We start from the raw sequence: 21245 nt of genomic DNA on the forward strand, positions 1-21245 counted from the left end.
GATAAAAAAATTGAATTAAAGCATTATTACGGTCAACTTTTAAATTTGAAATGAAGAATGAAATAATCTATACTTTACTCAGATTTTCTACTTTGAGCTATTAGCATGATCTCTCCAGATTCAAACTGGGTATTTTTAATGCTTTAGCAAATGACTTTCCAATTTCCTAAAGTTAATAATGAAACTCATGATATATCTGTAGCAGTCAACTAGATTTTGTTCACAGTCAACATATTCAATAAAAATTTAAAACTATGAGATCTGTCACTCTTATATTGCTAATGCCATCCTCTAAAACAACATTAATCTGTTGGTAAACATTTGGCAAGAATTTTGTATACTAGCAAGACAATGAAATAAAGTCAATTTTGGCTTAATGTTTATATAAATTGTAAGCAGCCTTGACTATTTGCAGTTTCATCAGAGGCAAGAAAATCTGAAGTAATAAGTGATGACAGAAATATTCTTTTAATTTTGCAACTTTTTTTCTAAAGAAAATTATTATCTAAATAAATACACTTTAAACATATTGGGTAAAATTTCATAACAATATTCAAAATATTTCTTGCATTTAAAATTTATGTTTCAGCTTTAAAAACAGTTCTTAATGTTCTATTCATTGTGGGACATCATTTTACATTCAGAAAACTAGCTGTTGTAATTATAAAACTAGCAACTCTCATTCACAATGACTTCATCACGACCTGAAACAGTAATAAAACTTAGAGCTGCTTTATCTTCCACAAAGTTGATGCTACATTCATTTAAAAAAAAAGAATAGGGCTATGCTTTGTTTTTCTAAATCATTTCCCTCAATTAGTATAAAATAGATGTCTGTTATGGTATAGCTATGTAGATCGAGTAATAGATAAGTTTAGAGCAACAGATAGGTAGATAGATATAAATATGGCCATCATTAAAATATAATAGAATGGTTTTGCTAAGTGAAGTAATGCATATGAAAGATTTCATTTATATCTTATTTTGTTGTCATTTCTATTTCTGTTTTTATCTTTCGTTTAATCAATACAGTAAAAGACAGTTTTCTGATTAAACAATATTTCAGATGTTAAACAATTCTTTTTATTTGTTTACATTGGCAGTTCACAGTCTAAAAGCATAACCAATCAGGCAAAAACTGCACGTAGACTGCTCTGGATTTTGAAGACTTTTTGCGTCTAACAGATTTTTATTTGAAGTTACGGAGCAATATCTACATTTTACTGATAGTTAATAATTGGGAGGGGGAATTATAAGTAAACAAATTCCTTGAAAGAGAAGATTTTTATCTTTAGTGTTAGCTTAATGTCTTGCTCAGCACTTTAAAATTTTCTTAGAAGGATAACTTTCTAAACACTACTTTATGATAATTTAATCACCCCTGTATTGTGAACCTAGCTATTCTATTTCATGAATATTGCACATTTATTTCCAATAGATCTGTTCCTTGATGATCAGAATTGGAACCTGTGTTTCTAACTGAAAACAATTGGCACATTTTATTTCCACACTACTTTCACATAAGAGGTATTTAAAAATACAAAGCTAATATTTTTTCATGAGTTCCTGGGCTTAAAAATTCAAAATATTAAAGTTTCATCAGTTTCATCTTAGATGAGACTTGCCTTTAAATACACGGTGTGTTTTCTGTAGAAGTTACCTATATGTCTTCAAAAACCTGACTTGTCTAGAAAAATGACTCTCTGAGACAGTCATGTTTCTTTTTCTGTTGTTGTTGTTGTTCTTGTTTTTTAAAAAAAGACAAAACAGCAATAAACATTTTAGCTCTTTAATGAGCAAAGATCATGTCTCTTAGCATTGGACTAATAGTCATTATTATCTTTATTTCACGCAATGACCAGTGACATGGCCAAGATGTACAAAGTTGTTTCCATCAAGTAGTATACAATTTTTTTTGTATAATAAGCTTTCATTCTTGAAAAAGAGTAACTGAAAAGAAAGGTTTCTGTTACTGCAGTTAGTTTGTCAGAGAAAGTTCTTTGCATTATCTTACAAACTATCAAAATTGCTAGTCATCTGAAAAAATGTAAAAAAAAATCACATAACTTTAGTCTAATAGAAATATAGTACAGGTAAGAGAGAAAGTATTTATCAGGATGTGCTCTTTAAGTCCATCTCAATTTTTTTTAATACAAATGTACATCTGATTACATATACAAACATTTGGAAAGGTCTGTGATATACTGTTACTGGTAAACAACAGGGGGATGAAGAGTTTCCTGTAGTCTTAGAATATTCATTTAAAATCACACGCATGTGTAAGACTAAAATCCTCCAGGTGTTGACTCTCCTTCTAGGTTTTGCATCTACGTTGCACTCTACTGAGATTGCGTGAATAAATTCCAGTGAATGAACCTCAGTGAGAAAGATAAGTGACGTGAGAAGGGACATAACTCTATATTGAGTTATTATTAGTAAACATTTTGTCATGCAACATGAGTAAATCAATGAACTGAGAATTGTAATCAGAGTGGTAATTTGGGGCATCCTTATATCATAAAAGACTAGTAAGTAACTCTTTGGACACAATTCACCTTACCAAAAGGAACAAAATACAGAGTAACAAAAACCACAGCAAAGTATAGATCCTGTAACACATATCCAATTAGGGTTATATTTCCATGAAGTACTTAGATGGGAATGAAAAGAATATTAAAAACATAGGAATTTTTTTTCTGGGATTCATATCAGCGAGTATTCACAACTATACCTATAGTTTCTTCAAATACCTTTCATAACTAATTCCGTCTATTATCAAAACTACTGTGAATTATTTTATTGTAATTACTTCTGCCCCTTAAAATCTTCTTGAGGTTCTGCCAATTGATGGAGGAAGCTTCTATTAAAAACTCCAATGGGATGAGAAGAATTTTAATTACGGCTTAATCAGCAGCACAGCCACCAAGCATATAAATTATCATGCACATCGTGCTAAAAATATCCAGTTTCCTTTATCCCCACAACTTTATACTGACAGCACTTATGTGATAATGTTGTACCTGCCAGTCTTTAAACTTCGTTGTTTTACTGGCAAATTTCAGCATGAGCCTCTGCTAAGGCCATTAACAGCATTGGTGCTTTGTGTACTTATCCAAATATGTAAATATGGTCTACACAATAAAACAGCTCCAAATAAAAACTGGTGAAAATTATCTGACATTCCATTGGTGTGTCCCTTGTGCATATTCATGGTTGTTTTTTTAATTTTTTATATTTTATATTTCAGACATAGTTCTTTCCTGTTTGGTGTTCCACATGCCTAATTCCATCATGTAACATAAATCTTCAAAAAATTAATTCTTGAATGTGAATGAAAAAGTATCATTCAGAACAATTGCTTCAAGCAATTGAAATTCATTTTTAAAGTTGATTTGTGTATATATGTACAATTCATGTTTTTTTCAAAGCCCCCAAAGTTCTTGATATGTATATTCACATAATATTCCTCCTTATTTAAATAGTAAGCGTCTTGTAGGTTGAAAGCCAAGGAATCTTCAGTAATCTTTTACTGCAATCCATCAAAAAAATAGAGTTTGCTTCTCTTATCTGGCTATACCCTGGTTGTTGAATGTGAGTGGGGGTGGGGATGAGGATGGGGCAGAGTATTGTTCTGTCCTCCGGTAAATGTATTGAATGTGTGTAAGGGTTGAATCCCTGGTATAGTGTTGGGAATCATTGTAATGGTGTTGGGTGTCATTAAGGGAACATCATCAGGTGACCTCCTCATAGCTAGTGTGTAATCTGGGGGGCAGGCGGTCCGAAGAACCACCTCATGTGGATGGATGGACTCACATTCATGATCCAAATCGGTGTGCTTCATTTGAAGGGACATGATCTCCTCTTCTTGTGCGTGGGTCAGATCATTCGTAGTCGTGCGCTGAGGGCTGCATCTCCTGTGAACATCATGTCTCCTCTTATCCTTTTTGTAGTACAGGGCTGCAAAGGCCAAGATGTTCAGAAACAGCAGTGATGCTCCAACTGCAATAGTGACGCTCAGCTCTGTTGAGTAGTCCCTTTGATCCACTGAAAATGGACTCGGTTGTTGTTTGGGATCATCCTGCTTGGCAGTGGGAAAGGCTGATGTGACAGATACAGAATTTTTTCTCGTAGGTCTGAAAGTGATGTCAGTTGATGGCACTTTAGTTGTTGTCGAGGTATACTGAGAAATGTCATTGAGATTATGCAGATGAGGTACCAACTCCAACCAGAGGTTTACTTTATTGGCTCTGTAATGTTCTTTAACTCTTGGTTTTAATCCAATATGGAGATAAAGTTGGTCTTTCTGGGAATATCTGGTCCATGCTACTTCTTCAAAGCGGTTGGGTTTGGTATGGATGAATTTTGTGTCTTGAGGGACTGGTTGATTTGGGTCACTAGAAAAGAGAAATTATGAAAAATTGTTTTATTCTTTTAAAAATCAAAATAATACTGGTTTAACATCTAATTGAAGAGGGTGAACTCAGCCAGGCTTTAGACTGTGTTTTAACATAACTTGGGTCAATTTAGAAATATAAATCCCAGCTCAGGCAGATTGTTGGATGATAATGTAGTATAAGTAAATCTCACATTCTTGTTCTCTCTACCCACGGGCTGCTATATACCCAAAGATTTAAAAATTCGTGTACATATGAGTTGTCTCATAGGCAAGCTAGCAGAGACAGCATTGGAAAAACACGGGCATTTGGAATTGGCAGGTGAGGATTTGAGTCCTGATGCTGCTGTACGCTAAACATATGAATATCTAGGTAAAGCTCTCGTAGCCTAACGTCCCTTTTCTGTAAAATGGGATTATAGTATCTGAGCTGCTCACCTCGCAAGGTAGTTGGGAGGATCAAAAGGCATACAGTACTGTAAATTGAAAAACCTTTATAAAATATTTGTCACTATTGAATAACAATAATAAGAAGTCCTGTGTAATTAAAAAAACAAGATAAATTTAATTATTGAGTAATGCAATGAAGGTATGACTGTCTTAATAAACTTTACAAAGGAAGAATAAAGCAGTGATTTTTTTGAAACACCACAAATATAAATTTTGAATAAAGGAACTTAATGTATTGTTGGTATTAATCTATTAAATTAAATCATTTGGACACAAAATACGTATTTTTTAAGTGCTTAAGAGGATATTTTAATTAAATTATAGCAAACTTCATTCCTTAGGTACATACCCAGTTTTAGCAAAATTTGTCCAGTATGTCATTACGACTGCACTCAGCATCACATCATTTTTGGAGAAATTGCAAGGAAATAACTCTGTAGGTCCAATCATGGGGATTCCTAGTACGTAGGGAACCTCATCACCATGAGCTGCATCAGCCCAAGCTGGAACCTGATCTGTTTGGCAATGATGGTAAAAGGCATAGAAATATGTGGGTGAACCAAAGTTTGAGTGAAGATCTGCTGTAGCTACAGCTGGTGCCACCCACTGATGGTCCGTAAACAAAGCTAATAATGTCTTCCTTCTGGTTTCAGGGTTATGACGGTCAGCCCAGTCAGTATACATGAATTTAATGGTTTCTCTCAAAACATCTTTGCCTTCAGGGTATCCATATAAGTTATCAACAAAATTAGAAACAGCAAAGTCAAAATCACTAGCGGAGATACCATCATCGCTATCTACTATATTTTCAACAAATTTTAACCCTTCCCCTTGGTTAACTCCTAACATTATATCATAGTTGAGAAACTCTCCTTGCTCCATCAATATCTGAGGATCATCTGGTATTACATCACCATCAATCACAGGTCCAAAGGCTATGTGGTATCGTGCTGGTTGAATATCTTGGTCAACAAGTTCTTTGTAAGGCTTCTTCTGTAGGCATTCCACTAACTCTACTGTATCTGAAACATTGCAACCAACTTTTGTGGCCAACATTCTAGCATATTTTGCAGGTTGGAAACTAACAGCCCAGCTGGAAAGGGCAGTTCCACTTTGAGCTATTGCTCGTTGAAAAAGTCCTATAGGAAAAAACAACAAAGAGTTTCAGATGACCTTTGAATAATGCTGTGGTAAAACAATAAAATCTGATATTTGAGACATGTCCCAGATATGACTCAAGAAACAGGGAGATAGAGACAGTTTTGCTTAAGAGAAGGTACATAAAGTCATCCCCAGGGTATAATGAATTCGAGAGGTGGACCTAAGTCATCTGCTTTGAGTAGCAACTAGTTTGGGATCAAGAGATCTAAATTGTGCAATGTCTCAAAAAGGCAGTAAGCAAGGAGAGAAGGAGAGTGTGGAAATACTTGTGGCAAAAAGGCCCAAATATTTATTTGCCCAGCATGTAAACACCTACGCTGTTATCATAGCCAACCAGATGCGGCTAACTCTCTCCCCTTTAACTCATCATCAGACTTTGTATTGTCTTTTGAGGATATTTCCTCCAATTTGGCTGCAAGCATCTTCCTTCAAAATGGCTCTGTGTGTTTGTTTTAATCAGATTTTATCTGAAAAAAAATTGTTCAGACCTCACATAACTACTGGGGCTGGGAATTTGCTAATACCCTGGGGATGGCCCTAAAGGCACACGAAACAGAATATCACTTTAGACATACTCTTTCCAGCTCTTTATGTCAGACATAGTATGCTGAATATTCATCTTTCAGAAGAAGTTATAACATTTGAAGTATTTTCACTAGGTTAAAGAAAAAGCCATCAGCAGAAGGATTTAGTGGGGGGGGGGTGATTTAACTTTTTCCACTGTTGAATGTGCACTGCTATATTTTATCATAAAAGATGAAAAGTACATGGTCCACTGCTTTTCACTTAATTACATTTAAGAATTATAAATCATGGTCCCATATGCAGCTTGATAAGAGCTGCATACCATTCAAATTTATAAATGAACTTTACTTATTAAGGTATTATCTAATAAAATTCTTGTTTTAAAAATATAATTTATCTATTTTATTTAAAAAATTACATTTATTGTCAATTTCCAAATACAGCTTTGTAGTTCAGTTATTTTAACACATGCTCAATCATTCATATGTGTTAATGTGTAAGAACTCTTTCACAAAGGTGTTAAAGTAATGACTGAATTAGAAGCAAAGTTTTCCTTTTTTCTCCAAACATATATGTATTCAAAATGTCTGTAATATGTTCCTAGATAATTATAAAAACATTCAAAAAGTCAAACAATACTAATTTAAATTTGTTTTGGTTTCTGACATCTTTATGAACATATTTTCAGTTTGCTAGAGCAAATAATATAAATACAAATAATTTAAAAAAATTATATAGGCTATGTGTTTGTCCACATTTGCTCAGAGAAATATTGTACTGCTTAAAAACTTTATAGCTAAAATAAGATTTCTATAAGATTCTTTCCCATTTTAGGGACTTAATGACATTAATTAAATATACCAAAAAAGGTTTTAAGGACAATACACATCACATTTGATATAGTCTGAAATATGCCATCTAGATGATACTGGGAAAAACCACATATTCTATTGTCAGCGAGAGTGCTTGTTATGTGTGGTTGACTCCTGATAGATACAGGCCTGAGCATTGTTGCAAGTCTGGGAAGTCCCCAGACCTTAAAGTCTATGTCTGCAATGGAGGTAAAATTAGCCTGATGATTTCAAGATCTCTTCTGAGCATCTCCTGGTCAATTCAGGCAGCTTCGTTAATAGAGATAAACTTATGACTAGATCAAACGTAAGTCCATTCATCTAGCCAGGCATGGACAGATTTCCTTGAAGAGTGTGATGGAATGCTGTATTTTCAATTGTTTGCATAGCCATTTGCCACTGTTTACCACATTATGAGTTGATGAATAGCAATGCTAGCTGATGAACTAATTGATTCATCTCTTTATGCAATGCTAGTGTTATACTGGCTGAAAATGGCTTTGGTGCCCATGTTCACTTTACATTTAGAAAAAGTTTTAGAAAAAATCAGCGCAAAGAGCATTTGAGACCAAATGATCCTAAGAAGTCTGAACAGATTGTCCAATGTTATCCTAGATAAGTACTGGCGTTAGTATAGTCCTCAGGCTAGAACAATCTAATCTGTCAATTAAGAAAAACAACAGCAACGAAGTTTGTTATTTCAAAATAAGTCATTTCACTGCAGACCAAAATCTCTATACAATTGAAAGAGTTCTCACACATGTGTCATTTTGTCATCTCGGTTCAGAACTCTACTAATACAAATGAGATGTTATATAAACTATGTCTATAAATTAAGTCTATAATAATATATGATCCTCCAAATATACAAACTCATTTAATGACTGTTATTTTGAAATTCCACCTTAATGTGTCTTTGATACCAAAAACAAATATTCTATGTCTGGTGCTCATATCATAAAACTCAGTCTTACAAATTAAGAAGCTTCATTCTTAAGCTTCTTAAGAATTGACAGTGTATACTTTCTTAATATATATAAAATGACGATGGAAAAGCAGAAAATACAAGATGGTCTATGCTGATGTATATTCTCTATTTTCCTGCCTATTGTGTATGTATAATGGAGAGAAAGTATTTGTTTTACAGACTTCTCCAACAAAACACCTCTGTTCTTGTAGATATTTCAAGTTAATAATGCTATAAGAATGGGTGACTAAACTCATGGTAAAATAGGAGTCCATAAAGACCAGCATGATAAGCCTTGGGCAGGCGTTTTGGAAAAAGGATGTCAAGGCCAGAAAATGGAGACAAGAACAATATTTCATGAATTTAAGCAGCCTCAGTGCTCCATGCTGCTTTGCCAGGCTTCAGGGGAAAAAAAATTAACACTTTTGGAGTTGAAAATAGAAAAAGCACAAATTCAAACATATTTTTCTTTTTAATCAAAAGCTCTACTAGTGACCTTGATGCTTTGACAATTTTGGATCACGCATGCAAAATAATCAAACGTCCATTCTCTACTCAGACAACAAGTGAAAATCACGTTTCCATACAAACTAGCTTACGACTGCTTCCGTATTATCTTCATACTAGTAAAGGGTTTAAAACATCTACTATCTAGAAAATAGATTATATACAAGCCTTGCATTAAAAAAATAATGAAAAAAAAACCCTTGTCTTTGATTTTGATTACTGAATAAACAGAGATAACAGAACTGCGAACATCTTTGATTTTCCCCAAAATCACCCTTTGGAGGAGAGGAAAGTACTGTAATGCTAATTATTCTGAAGTGTGTTTGAAAGGGCATCCATACCAAGCTCCACAGGAGACAAAGAAAAGAGTTTGACAAAAATTTAAACATGCATAGAGAAGCTGAAGAAACAAAGTTTTAAACAGTTATTGAGTTCAACCTAACACTTAGTTTAAACAGAGAAATATATACAGAGCATCACATACTACTGATGGTCGTGGCATGCAGACACCAAAATTGTCAAAATTTGCAACCTGCATAATACCTTTGGTTGAATTGCTCCAACGGTTACCTTCAGAATAATGGGATAAAGTCAGCAGATTGACACATGAACCCCCAGCACCAGATCCAAAAACAGTGATTCTTAAGGGGTCACCACCAAAGAATCCAATATTCTCACTAGTCCATCTTAAAGCCTGTATGAGATCAAGGAGTCCATAGTTTCCTTTTGCAGCCTGATCCCCTGTGCTCAAGAAACCTGGAAAACAGAAATAAAAAGACATCAAAGAACAACCTTTTGAGCTGACATGAATCAAATAGACATCAAATTTAAATACAATTGAAGCCTGTGTTCATCAAGATGAGTACAATCCAAGTTCTTTAGTAAAAAATTACTTCCCACCAGAATAACATAATTTACTTTAGGAAGAATAGCAGAGACTAAAATCTGAAAAATGACATTTATCTTCCCCAAATGTTCCCAAGTTATCCAGGTAACAGGTAACAGGGGGCAGATAAAGAGAATGAAAACATTCTGAAAGACCTCAAGGGAGATATTCTAAGGGCCAAGTTACCTGGTGGAGATATTTGGGATGGTATCATGGGGTGTATGAGAATGTGTTTTTGCGTAAATACTGTCAGTCCTCAAGTTGCTCGTGGTCTAATATGGTTGGAATTTAAGGTATGTGTGGCAGAGTGGCAGGATATGACGGTAGAGAGCAGGGGTATTTTTCCAAGACTCGTGCATAAAATTATATGCAATTCTTTGCATATATAGGTGTATGCACATTTTTATTGATGATGCCCCATGGTTAAGAATCACTGTGCCTGACGTAATTTGAGGTTACATTTTAGAACGCCCTAAATGCTAAACTGACGAGATCTGCTCAACTAGAAAACAGTGTAGAATATTTGCAGATTTTTGAAAAGTTGAGATTCATATTTCTCCAATACTCAAAGCTCCATTTTATAGTGAATTTAATAATGAAAAGAAATATATGTTGAATAATAGAAAGAATGGAGGTGGTGAGACGTTACAAAGATCTAAACTGACAGAGTGGAAAAGGCAATTGAAGAAAAAAGGAAAAGAACAGTCTAAAATTAATGAAAACAAACCTCAATTAAAATAGAATTGGGAGGTCAGAAAGGGAAGCTCTCATGCCCTATGACAATAGCAGAGCTCAGCAGGAAGAACAAAAACTTTCCTTGCCTGGCAAGAGCTCAGCCAATGAGAGACTCTCACAACTCAGCCAGTGAAAAGCCACTCTACTTCAAACTCTCAATTCCTCCAATGGGCTCTTTGTTTACTACAGCCCTCCCAGCTTCCTTTTCCCCCTTTTAAACAAGTTCTCCTCTCCTTGCTGTGGGGGGACTTGCATGTGGCTTGCCATGGTTGTAGACCCCAAACAGCAATTCTTTGTTGATCCCAAACAAACCCATTTTTACTGCAGAAATAGCTGGCAGTCTATTTGTTTTAGGTCAACCTTTTGATAGCCTGCACGGGGATCCAGAGAAGACCCTTGACGACTTCCAGGTTGGTGGCAAACAAGTGTGATACCCTCATTGAGCCTGTTGTTGCCCACTGCTTTTCTCGCCAACCCAGGAATTTAAGAGTAAGTCTTTCTCCACTCAAGTGTCTGCCCTATTTGCATTTTGAAGCCCTCCAGGTTTTACTGGGGATCTTTTTTTTTTTTTTGAATTTATTTTATTTATTTTTTTATACAGCAGTTTCTTATTAGTCATCCATTTTATACACATCAGTGTATACATGTCAATCCCAATCGCCCAATTCAGCACACCCCCACCCCCACCCCCACGCCGCTTTCCCCCCTTGGTGTCCATACATTTGTTCTCTACATCTGTGTCTCAATTTCTGCCCTGCAAACTGGTTCATCTGTACCATTTTTCTAGGTTCCACATATATGCGTTAATATGCAATATTTGTTTTTCTCTTTCTGACTTACTTCACTCTGTATGACAGTCTCTAGATCCATCCACATCTCTACAAATGACACAATTTCATTCCTTTTTGTGGCTGAGTAATATTCCGTTGTATATATGTACCACATCTTCTTTATCCATTTGTCTATTGATGGGCATCTAGGTTGCTTCCATGACCTGGCTATTGTAAATAGTGCGGCAATGAAGATTGGGGTGCATGTGTCTTTTTGAATTATGGTTTTCTCTGGGTATATGCCCAGTAGTGGGATTGCTGGGTCATATGATAATTCTATTTTTAGTTTTTTAAGGACTCTCCATACTGTTCTCCATAGTGGCTGTATCAATTTACATTCCCACCAACAATGCAAGAGGGTTCCCTTTTCTCCACACCCTCTCTAGCATTTGTTGCTTCTAGGTTTTCTGATGATGCCCATTCTAACTGGCGTGAGGTGATACCTCATTGTAGTTTTGATTTACATTTTTCTCATAATTAGTGATGTTGAGCAGCTTTTCATGTGCTTCTTGTCCATCTGTATGTCCTCTTTGGAGAAATGTCTATTTAGGTCTTCTGCCCATTTTTGGATTGGGGTGTTTATTTTTTTAATATTGAGCTGCATGAGCTATTTATATATTTTAGAGATTAATTCTTTGTCCGTTGATTCATTTGCAAATATTTTCTCTCATTCTGAGGGTTGTCTTTTTGTCTTGCTTATGGTTTCCTTTGCTGTGCAAAAGCTTTGAAGTTTTATTAGGTCCCATTTATTTTTGTTTCTATTTCCATTACTCTAGGAGGTGGATCAAAAAAGATCTTGCTGTGATTTATGTCCAAGAGTGTTCTTCCTATGTTTTCCTCTAAGAGTTTTATAGTGTCCGGTCTTACATTTAGGTCTCGAATCCATTTTGAGTTTATTTTTGTGTATGGTGTTAGAGAGTGTTCTAATTTCATTTTTTACATGTAGCTGTCCAGTTTTCCCAGCACCACTTATTGAAGAGACTGTCTTTTCTCCATTGTATATCCTTGCCTCCTTTGTCATAGATTAGTTGACCATAGGTGCGTGGATTTATCTCTGGGCTTTGTATCTTGTTCCATTGATCTGTTTCTGTTTTTGTGCCAGTACCATGTTGTCTTGATTACTGTAGCTTTGTGGTATAGTCTGATGTCAGGGAGTCTGATTTCTCCAACTCCGCTTTTTTCCCTCAAGACTGCTTTGGCTATTTGGGGTTTTTTGTGTCTTCATACAAATTTTAAGATTTTTTGTTCTAGTTCTGTAAAAAATGCCATTGGTAATTTGATAGGGATTGCATTGAATCTGTAGATTGCTTTGGGTAGTATAGTCATTTTCACAACATTGATTCTTCCAATCCAAGAACATGGTATATCTCTCCATCTGTTGGTATCATCTTTAATTTCTTTCAACAGTGTCTTATAGTTTTCTGCATACAGGTCTTTTGTCTCCCTAGGTAGGTTTATTCCTAGGTATTTTATTCTTTTTGTTGCACTGGTAAATGGGAGTATTTCCTTAATTTCTCTTTCAGATATTTCATCATTAGTGTATAGGAATGGAAGAGATTTCTGTGCATTAATTTTGTATCCTGCAACTTTACCAAATTCATTGATTAGCTCTAGTAGTTTTCTGGTGGCATCTTTAGGATTCTCTATGTATAGTATCATGTCATCTGCAAACAGTGACAGTTTTTCTTCTTCTTTTCCAATTTGTATTCCTTTCATTTCTTTTTCTTCTCTGATTGTCATGGCTAGGACTTCCAAAGCTATGTTGAATAACAGTGGTGAGAGTGGACATCCTTGTCTTGTTCCTGATCTTAGAGGAAATGCTTTCAGTTTTCACCATTGAGAATGATGTTTGTTGTGGGTTTGTCATATATGCCCTTTATTATGTTGAGGTAGGTTTCCCCAATGCCCATTTTCTGGAGAGTTTTTTTTTTATCATAAATGGGTATTGAATTTTGTCAAAGCTTTTTCTGCGTCTATTGAGATGATCATATGGTTTTTATTCTTCAGTTTGTTAATATGGTGTATCACATTGATTGATTTGCAAATATTGAAGAATCCTTGCATCCCTGGGGTAAATCTCACTTGATCATGGTGTATGATCCTTTTAATGTGTTGTTAGATTCTGTTTGCTAGTATTTTGTTGAGGATTTTTGCATCTATATTCATCAGTGATATTGGTCTGTAATTTTCTTTTTTTCTAGTATCTTTGTCTGGTTTTGGTATCAGGGTGATGTTGGCCTCATAGAATGAGTTTGGGAGTGTTCCTTCCTCTGCAATTTTTTAGAAGAGTTTGAGAAGGATGGGTGTTAGCTCTTCTCTAAATGTTTGATAGAATTCACCTGTGAAGCCATCTGGTCCTGGACTTTTGTTTGTTGGAAGATTTTTAACCACAGTTTCAATTTCATTACTTTTGATTGGTCTGTTCATATTTTCTATTTCTTCCTGGTTCAGTCTTGGAAGGTTATACCTTTCTAAGAATTTGTCCATTTCTTCCAGGTTGTCCATTTTATTGGCATAGAGTTGCTTGTAGTAGTCTCTTAGGATGCTTTGTATTTCTGCAGTGTCTGTTGTAACTTCTCCTTTTTCATTTCTAATTTTATTGATTTGAGTCCTCTCCTCTTTTTCTTGATGAGTCTGCCTAATGCGTTATCAATTTTGTTTACCTTCTCAAAGAACCAGCTTTTAGTTTTATTGATCTTTGCTATTGTTTTCTTTGTTTCTATTTCATTTATTTCTGCTCTGATCTTTAGGATTTCTGTTCTGCAGCAGTGAATTCCACCATTCTGTCTTCCAGGTCCACTTATCCATTCTTCTGTCTCAGTTATTCTGCTTGATTCCTTCTAGTATATTTTTCATTTCAGTTATTGTGTTGTTCATCTCTGTTTGTTTGTTCTTTAATTCTTCTACATGTTTGTTAAACATTTCCTGCATGTTCTCGATCTTTGCCTCCATTCTTTTTCCAAGGTCCTGGATCATCTTTACTATCATTATTCTGAATTCTTTTTCTGGAAGGTTTCCTATCTCCACTTCATTTAGTTGTTTATCTGGGGTTTTATCTTGTTCCTTCATCTAGTACATAGCCCTCTGCCTTTTCATCTTTCCTATCTTTCTGTGAATGTGGTTTTTGTTCCACAGGCAGGATTGTAATTCTTCTTTCTTCTGCTGTCTGCCCTCCGGTGGATGAGTCTATCTTATTGGGGATCTATTTTAAGGCTTTGTCCTCTGGCTAAGACTTTGTTCTGTATGCGAGTACTTGTTTGGCACTTCTGCCTGATTTTTGAAATTGGGCTTTTTGAATTGGAACTGTGCTCACCTTTGGCAGGATTCCTTTTGGAACGGTGCTGGCTGTTTGTCCTGGAATTGCCTAGCTTTTGGTCCATCCTTCAGGAACAGGGGCTGTTTCTTTAGAACTGTGCCAGTTCAGCCTTTGACCCAATTCCTTTTGTAATAGGGGTGTTCTATTGGCACTGCACTATTAAGCCTTCAGCCTGACTCCCTTCAAATTGGGCTGCTCCATTAAAGGTGTACTGAGCAGACTTTGCCTTGGCTCCCTCTGGACTAGACTGTTCCTTTTGAACTGGCTGGTATTAGGCCTGCAGGCTGTTTGAGCTCTTTGAGTTGCTTGAGCTGTTTAGGCTGTTTGAAAATGATTCTTTTTCTCTAGGTAGAAACCTCTGGGGAATGGGATCCCAGTTAACTAAACATTTTGAGCATGCCCCACTTATAGGGACCTTGACCAATTTTATGTTTTAAAACTATGGTCCTCTTATTCAAACAGAACGTCACAAAAATTATAATCATCCTCATCAGTTCACTCAGTTCCATGTAATTAATTATTTTTTCATCTTGATCTTTTGTTAGCACTTTTATGAATTCATCAGCTTTCCATTAGAGTTCAGAAAATGCTTGTTCATTCAGTTCAGCAGTATAGTCAGTTACCAGAAACCTGTACTTGTCAGAGTCTTTTCCATGAATTCCTTGAAGATGAAACATTTTTATAGCAACATATTTGCAAAAGCATCAGAGTACACCCAGAACTGTCTGTAAATGACAAAAGACTTAAAAATGACCACAGTTAAAGATTTGATGAAAGTTCATAATAATGCAATTGACAACAGAGGCAAAAAATATACAAATCAATTTTCACTGCAAAGTAAAGGAGCTGTTACAGTGGAGGATTACTGGACTGAATGTCAATATTATGACATAGTATGAGTGTGTTTCGTGTTTGGTAATTGCAATCATTGTTGCTTTTGTTGTGGTCATCCATTTACAATGCTTGGTGTCAGTTTATTTATCTCTTGTAAAAATAAAATACAGTGTGTGTGTGTGGAAAGAAAATAAAAATATAAAATAAAAAAAAAAAACAAAAAAATCCAAAAAACTATGGTCCTTCCTCAGGTACCTTTCTAACTAATGGACCAACCTAACGAAAGGTGATTTAGAATATCAATGACCATTATGGGAAGCTTTTTAAATCCTCAAACTTACTTTTCTTGAAACTGAATTGGGCAACCATAGCTCTAAAATTTCCAAAAACTGAATGTAATACCTATTTCAATTGGTATTTTGAAGCTTCCAAATGTTATCAGGAGTCTAAAATTGCCTCTTTGCAAAATAAAAGTTTTAAGATTAACTGAGGCAAACAATTAAAGAAAGATAAAATTGCTTCTGAAGCTCCATTCTCCTTCTCTGGCTTCTGTGTCTCATGCCCTGCCTCTGGTGCCATCTTCCTACTTCCCCTCTATATCACCTACACATCCTCTATGTCCTCAATTCCTCCATATTAATTATCTTGCCAAACTTCCCTTTTTTCCCTGAAACTCAGCCCACCCATAGGCAAAGATTTTCCCAAAGTAACCAAAGATCCTCTCAGAATTACCGAGGAATTTAATATAGTCATTCAGACTTATCAGCCTGGTTTCTCTGATTCATATCAGCTAGTTCATATGCTTGTTGGTGAAGGCCAGACCCAGTACTGGATGAAAACTGCTAATTGGGAAAATCCTGACTTCTAGAATCAACTGAGAGACCAGCCTGCTAACTTATATCTGATCAGGCTCAGGAAATCACTGGTGACTTCATCAGGCAATTCCTAGGGACTTTCCAAAGCCTGTTGATTGGATAAAATTCAGGCTTGCATACAAAAATATGATGAAACTGTTCATGACTATTACAATCGACTTCAGATTATTTTTAGAGAAAATTCTGGTCTTCCTTCAGATGTTGATTCTACCCTGATAGCTTTTAACTCTATGTTTATGAATGGGATGCACAGAGACCTTTCCCTTCTAGTGAAAAGAATCAGGATGGAATGGGAAACCATGTCCACTCCCGATTTAGTTAATCTGACAAGGCAGCTCTCACTCACTTTAGATGGGTCAGCTAAAAGGAAAACCATCAAAATTCTTAATCTTCAATTCCAGCAAATGAAGGCCCCTAAACAAAACCAAAACTGTCCTGGTTTCTGCTATTATTGAAAAGAGCCAGGAAATTGGAAAAGAAATTGTTATAAATTTAAGTGCTGTAGGTGCCTTCAGTCTTCCAGCCTCCCTTTCTAAGTTCCCCCCAATTCTCAGTGACAGGGCTCCAAGGAACTACAGGGGCTCTTCCCTACCCTCCCTCTTGATCAGCTTGGAGAAAAATTTCTCCAAATTGGGGATGAATCTCTTTCAGTCCTAAGTGACACCAAAGTCACACTCTCCATGCTCAACCCCACTACTATAAAGCAGCTCTGCTTTGGAGTTCCAAAAAGTTCAAATAGTGGGGTTGAACCTCAAGAGGTTCCTGTCTCTGAATCCATTCCCTTTCGTTTAGGCCCTTTGAGAGATATATATCCTGCTCCTTAGTTCCTCTGCTCCTATCCATATATTAGGCCAAGACTTCTTAGAGAAGTATCATGCCAGAATTTCTCTCTCCCCAAAGGGGGAGACAATTCTAGAACTTTACAGTAGTCATCAAAGTAAACTACCAGTAGAATTAAATTACCCTTTGACATCTTTTATTTGTTCTGTCTCTGATGATACTAGAACTGATTCTGGAAACACTGATCTTTGGCCCTATTAAATCAGCTACCATTTTCCTTATGGGCAAGATCTCCAAGTGATGTTGGCAAATCCACAGCGCACCTGTTATCAAGATTCAAATAGATCCCTCAAAACCTTTTCCCAGGATTAATCAATACCCTACAAGTAAAGAAGGCATGAATCCCATAATAGAAGATTACAAGGCTCAAGGCCTCATTTTCCCTTGTACTAGACCATGTAACACTCCCATTTTACTGATGAGAAAACCTAAGGGCTGAAGGTAGAAGTTTGTCTAGGACCTCCGAGTAATAAACAAATTGTTATCCCTTGACACCCTGTTATTCTTAACCTTAATGCTCTACTAACCTCCATTCCCACTGGAAGCAAATTCTTTACTGTAATTGATTTATGCAGTGCATTCTTTAGTATTCCAGTTGTTGAAGCTAGCCAATAACTTTTTGCCTTCACGTGGAAAGAAAAACAATTCACCTAGACAATAATGTCTGATGGTTTTGTTGAGAGTTCTTTGTATTTCTTACCAGTCCTGAAGGCTGATCTGGATGACATAAAGTTCCTTAGAGGTTCTACTTTGTTGCAATATGTGGATGATTTGCTTTTTTGCTGTCCTCAAGCTTCCTCACAGGAAGGCAACATCCACTTGCTAAAGCTTTTAGCCTTAAAGGGACATGAGGTCCCAAAGGAAGACTATATCTAGATCCAAATAGACTTCACAGTGTCTTAAATTTCCCAAAACCCAAAACTAAGCACCAACTCTGAGGTTTTCTTAAGCTAGTCGGTTACTGCCAAAACTGGATTCCAAATTTCTCTATTATGGCCAAATCTCTGTATGTTTTACTCAGTGGTAACAAATTTGACCTAATTTTATTGGAAGAACTGGATGACATAGCCTTTGAGGCCTTAAAGAAGAGTTTGATGAATCAAGTGCTCTTGGCAATCCCAATTATCAGATTCTCTTTTTCTTTTTTTGTATATAAAAAGAAAGGGAATGCCTTGGGGTACTCACCCATAAACATGGGAACCACCATTGACTCATAGGGTGTTATAGCCAGCAAATGGACCCTGTGGCACAGGGATACCCCCTTGCCTTAGAGCCATTATGGCCCCTGCTGGTTTGATTACAGCCACTGAGAAAATTGTTGTGGGATCCCCTTTAACTGTTTTTGTACACCACACAGTGGAAGCCCTCCTAAACTCTCATCACACTCAGTATTTCTTTGTCAGCCACCTCATCTCTTATGAAATTCTTTTTTTAACTGCTCCTCACATAACCCTTCTACATTGTAACAACCTTAACCCTGCTACTCTTCTCCCCTCTGTCTCTGATGAGGTCCCTCATGACTGCTTAATGCTGTTGTACCACCTCCTGACTCCTGATGATCTACAGGAAATTCTTTTGGGTAATATTGACTTCTCATGGTTCACTGATGTTTCTTATTTAAAAGGTAACAATGTGCTGTTCTGGGTGTGCTACTGCAACTCCTTTTGATAGTGTTGAGACAGCACCTTTACGTATGGCTACTTTAGCCCAACAGGCTGATTTATATGCTCTTACGTGGGCTTGTGCTTTAGCCAAGGGCAAAACTTTAGCCAAGTATAATATTTATACTGATAGTAGATATGCTTTCAGAGCAGCTCACGATTTTGGAATGTTGTGAAAGCAACGTGGCTTCCTTACTTCCAGCAGAAATAAAAAATGGCCCCTATGTTCAGGAATTATTGGATGAAATATTTTTACCTGCTGCTTTAGTTATTATTAAGATCCTGGGGCATTCTAACTTTGACTCTCTTGAAGCTAAGGGAAATCACCTTTATGACCTTTCCACAAGGAATGCTGCCCTTAAAGGAACCAACAGCAGCCAAACTGCTAGCATGGCCTGGAGGGATATTTCCCCAAATGATAATTTAGAACAAGTGGCTAGAAAGGCCCAAACAATTGGCCTCAGAAAACAAAATCCTCAACAATTGTTGGAAATTCAATTATAGAATTGTGAAAATACAACAGGTGTAGATTTGATAAAAAGAGAAAACTTTGGTTTGGACCAAATAACAACCCAGTCCTACTGGAGACTCTAAAATTTCCACTCCTAACCACTGTGCATGCATTAAACATTGGTCTACTGACAAAATGACAGCATTCATGAATCAATATTGGTGGGAAAACATTAACAAGGCTACAAAAAGTGCCTACCTCACTTATCCCACTTGTGCAAAGTACAATCCAGGGAAACCTGTTCTTACTGTTCCTGGACATTTTAGACTGCCTAGTGGCCTTGATGACTTGAGGTCTGGCAAATGGATTTCATACAACTTCCTCCATCTCATGTGTATAAATATGTTTTAGTCATGGTCTGTATGTTTCATACTTGACTGAAGCCTTTCCTTGTGACAGGCTACTGCCTCTTCTGTGGCTAAAGTCCTTTTGGAAAAGATTATTCCTACCTTGGGAACGCCTTTCAAGCTTCATAATGATTGAGGAACCCACTTTACTGGTCAGGTACTTTGACAAGTCGGCACTGTTTGGCTAGTTTTACAACACTTTCACTGTGCTTACCACCCTTAATCCTCTGGTTTAGTTGAACACACTAACGGCATTATTAATACTCAATTGGCAAAATTTGTAGAGGCCCTCCAAATATTTTGGCCAAAAGCTTTGCTGTTGGTCCTTCTAAGTCTCAGATCCACCTCTTTTGTAACTCATAAACTCTTACCCTTTGAGATAGTCACAGGGTGCCACAAGTCAAAGGACTTGGCTTCTGCCTCTTTTGATCCACAACTAATAAATGAGAGATACTCTAATATTGTAAAGCCTAATTGCTTCTATTAAAAAAAAATCATGTTTTAGTAGAGCAATCTTTTCACAGTGTGCTCTTAGGAGACGAGGACCTAAGCATCACACCTTGTAACCTGGAGATTTCATCTGTTTAGAAAGACACCTCCATAAGGACTCTCTTAAACCTCACTGGCAAGGCCCCTATCAGGTACTACTAACCAACTTTTCTGCAGCCAAACGCCAGGGATTGGACTCTCGTATTTACATGACTCCCCTAAATAAAGCACTGAACCCTGACTGGACCTGCACATCATCTAATGACCTGAATGTAAAGATTAACCAGAATTGAAGCAGACAACATCTGATAAGACAGATTTCCGAAGATATCTGGACCAGGTCTGTAGGAAGTTTGACTGCCAAACGTTTGATGACATAATGCTTCAGATGATCTCCAATGTCTATGATCTTGATAACATATGGACTTCAGATAAGAAGTGCCTGAGGGTTCTCTTTCCTACCTCTCTTGGTTACTCAGATGTGACCTCAATAGGTTTTCAATCTGTGTACTTTCCCTCCAACATGAGACACTATACCCAAGAAAGATACTTTTTGTCATTGAGGTACAAAAAGCCACTGAAACTGGAAAACCTAACTCTTGATCAGCAATGTTTTAATAGAAGGATCTTCATCAAAAGGGGGAAATGTAAAAATTAATAAAAAGAAACCTCAATTAAAATAGAGTTGGGAGGCCAAGTTTACAGAACTAATTAATTTTAAAAATTAGATTTATTCTCTTATTGAAGACCCATTATAGAAACTCAACATAATAGGTCAATGTTTGTGATAAAAATGATTTTATTCAATTTAAAATATACCTCTAATTAATTTTAAAAAACCAGGAAGTCAATTACATTTGTGAAAACCAGACTGTGATAATAATCTCTATCAATTGAATAAGTCAATCTATACTTAAAATGAATATATGAACCAGAAATTCTTTAGGATCATTGTGGGAAGCAATAGATGAAGCCAAATCTTCCTGAATAATTTTGAAAAACACTAATAAATGCATATGATTAGTTCTTTTTTTCCTACAAGACCAAAAATGCTAGGAAACAAAAGC

The 21245-nt window shown here is 36.2% G+C and overlaps 1 protein-coding gene across 4 annotated transcripts in view; it reads right to left on the reverse strand.

Annotated features, from left to right (window-relative positions):
• Positions 1-1775: 1775 nt before the first annotated feature.
• NLGN1 (neuroligin 1) overlaps positions 1776-21245 on the reverse strand; it is a 726540-nt gene continuing 707070 nt past the window's right edge. For all 4 annotated transcript variants that reach the window (XM_082393952.1, XM_082393950.1, XM_082393951.1 and 1 more), the window contains 3 exons: positions 9398-9610; positions 5193-5982; positions 1776-4394 (listed from right to left, as the gene is read on the reverse strand). In XM_082393952.1, coding sequence (XP_082250078.1) covers positions 3572-4394; positions 5193-5982; positions 9398-9610 — 1826 coding nt within the window. In that variant the 3' untranslated portion in view covers positions 1776-3571. The remainder of the gene's footprint in view (positions 4395-5192; positions 5983-9397; positions 9611-21245) is intronic.

This window comes from Balaenoptera borealis, assembly GCF_965194805.1.
Source record: "Balaenoptera borealis genome assembly, chromosome: 5".
Classification (NCBI taxonomy): Eukaryota; Metazoa; Chordata; class Mammalia; order Artiodactyla; family Balaenopteridae; genus Balaenoptera; species Balaenoptera borealis.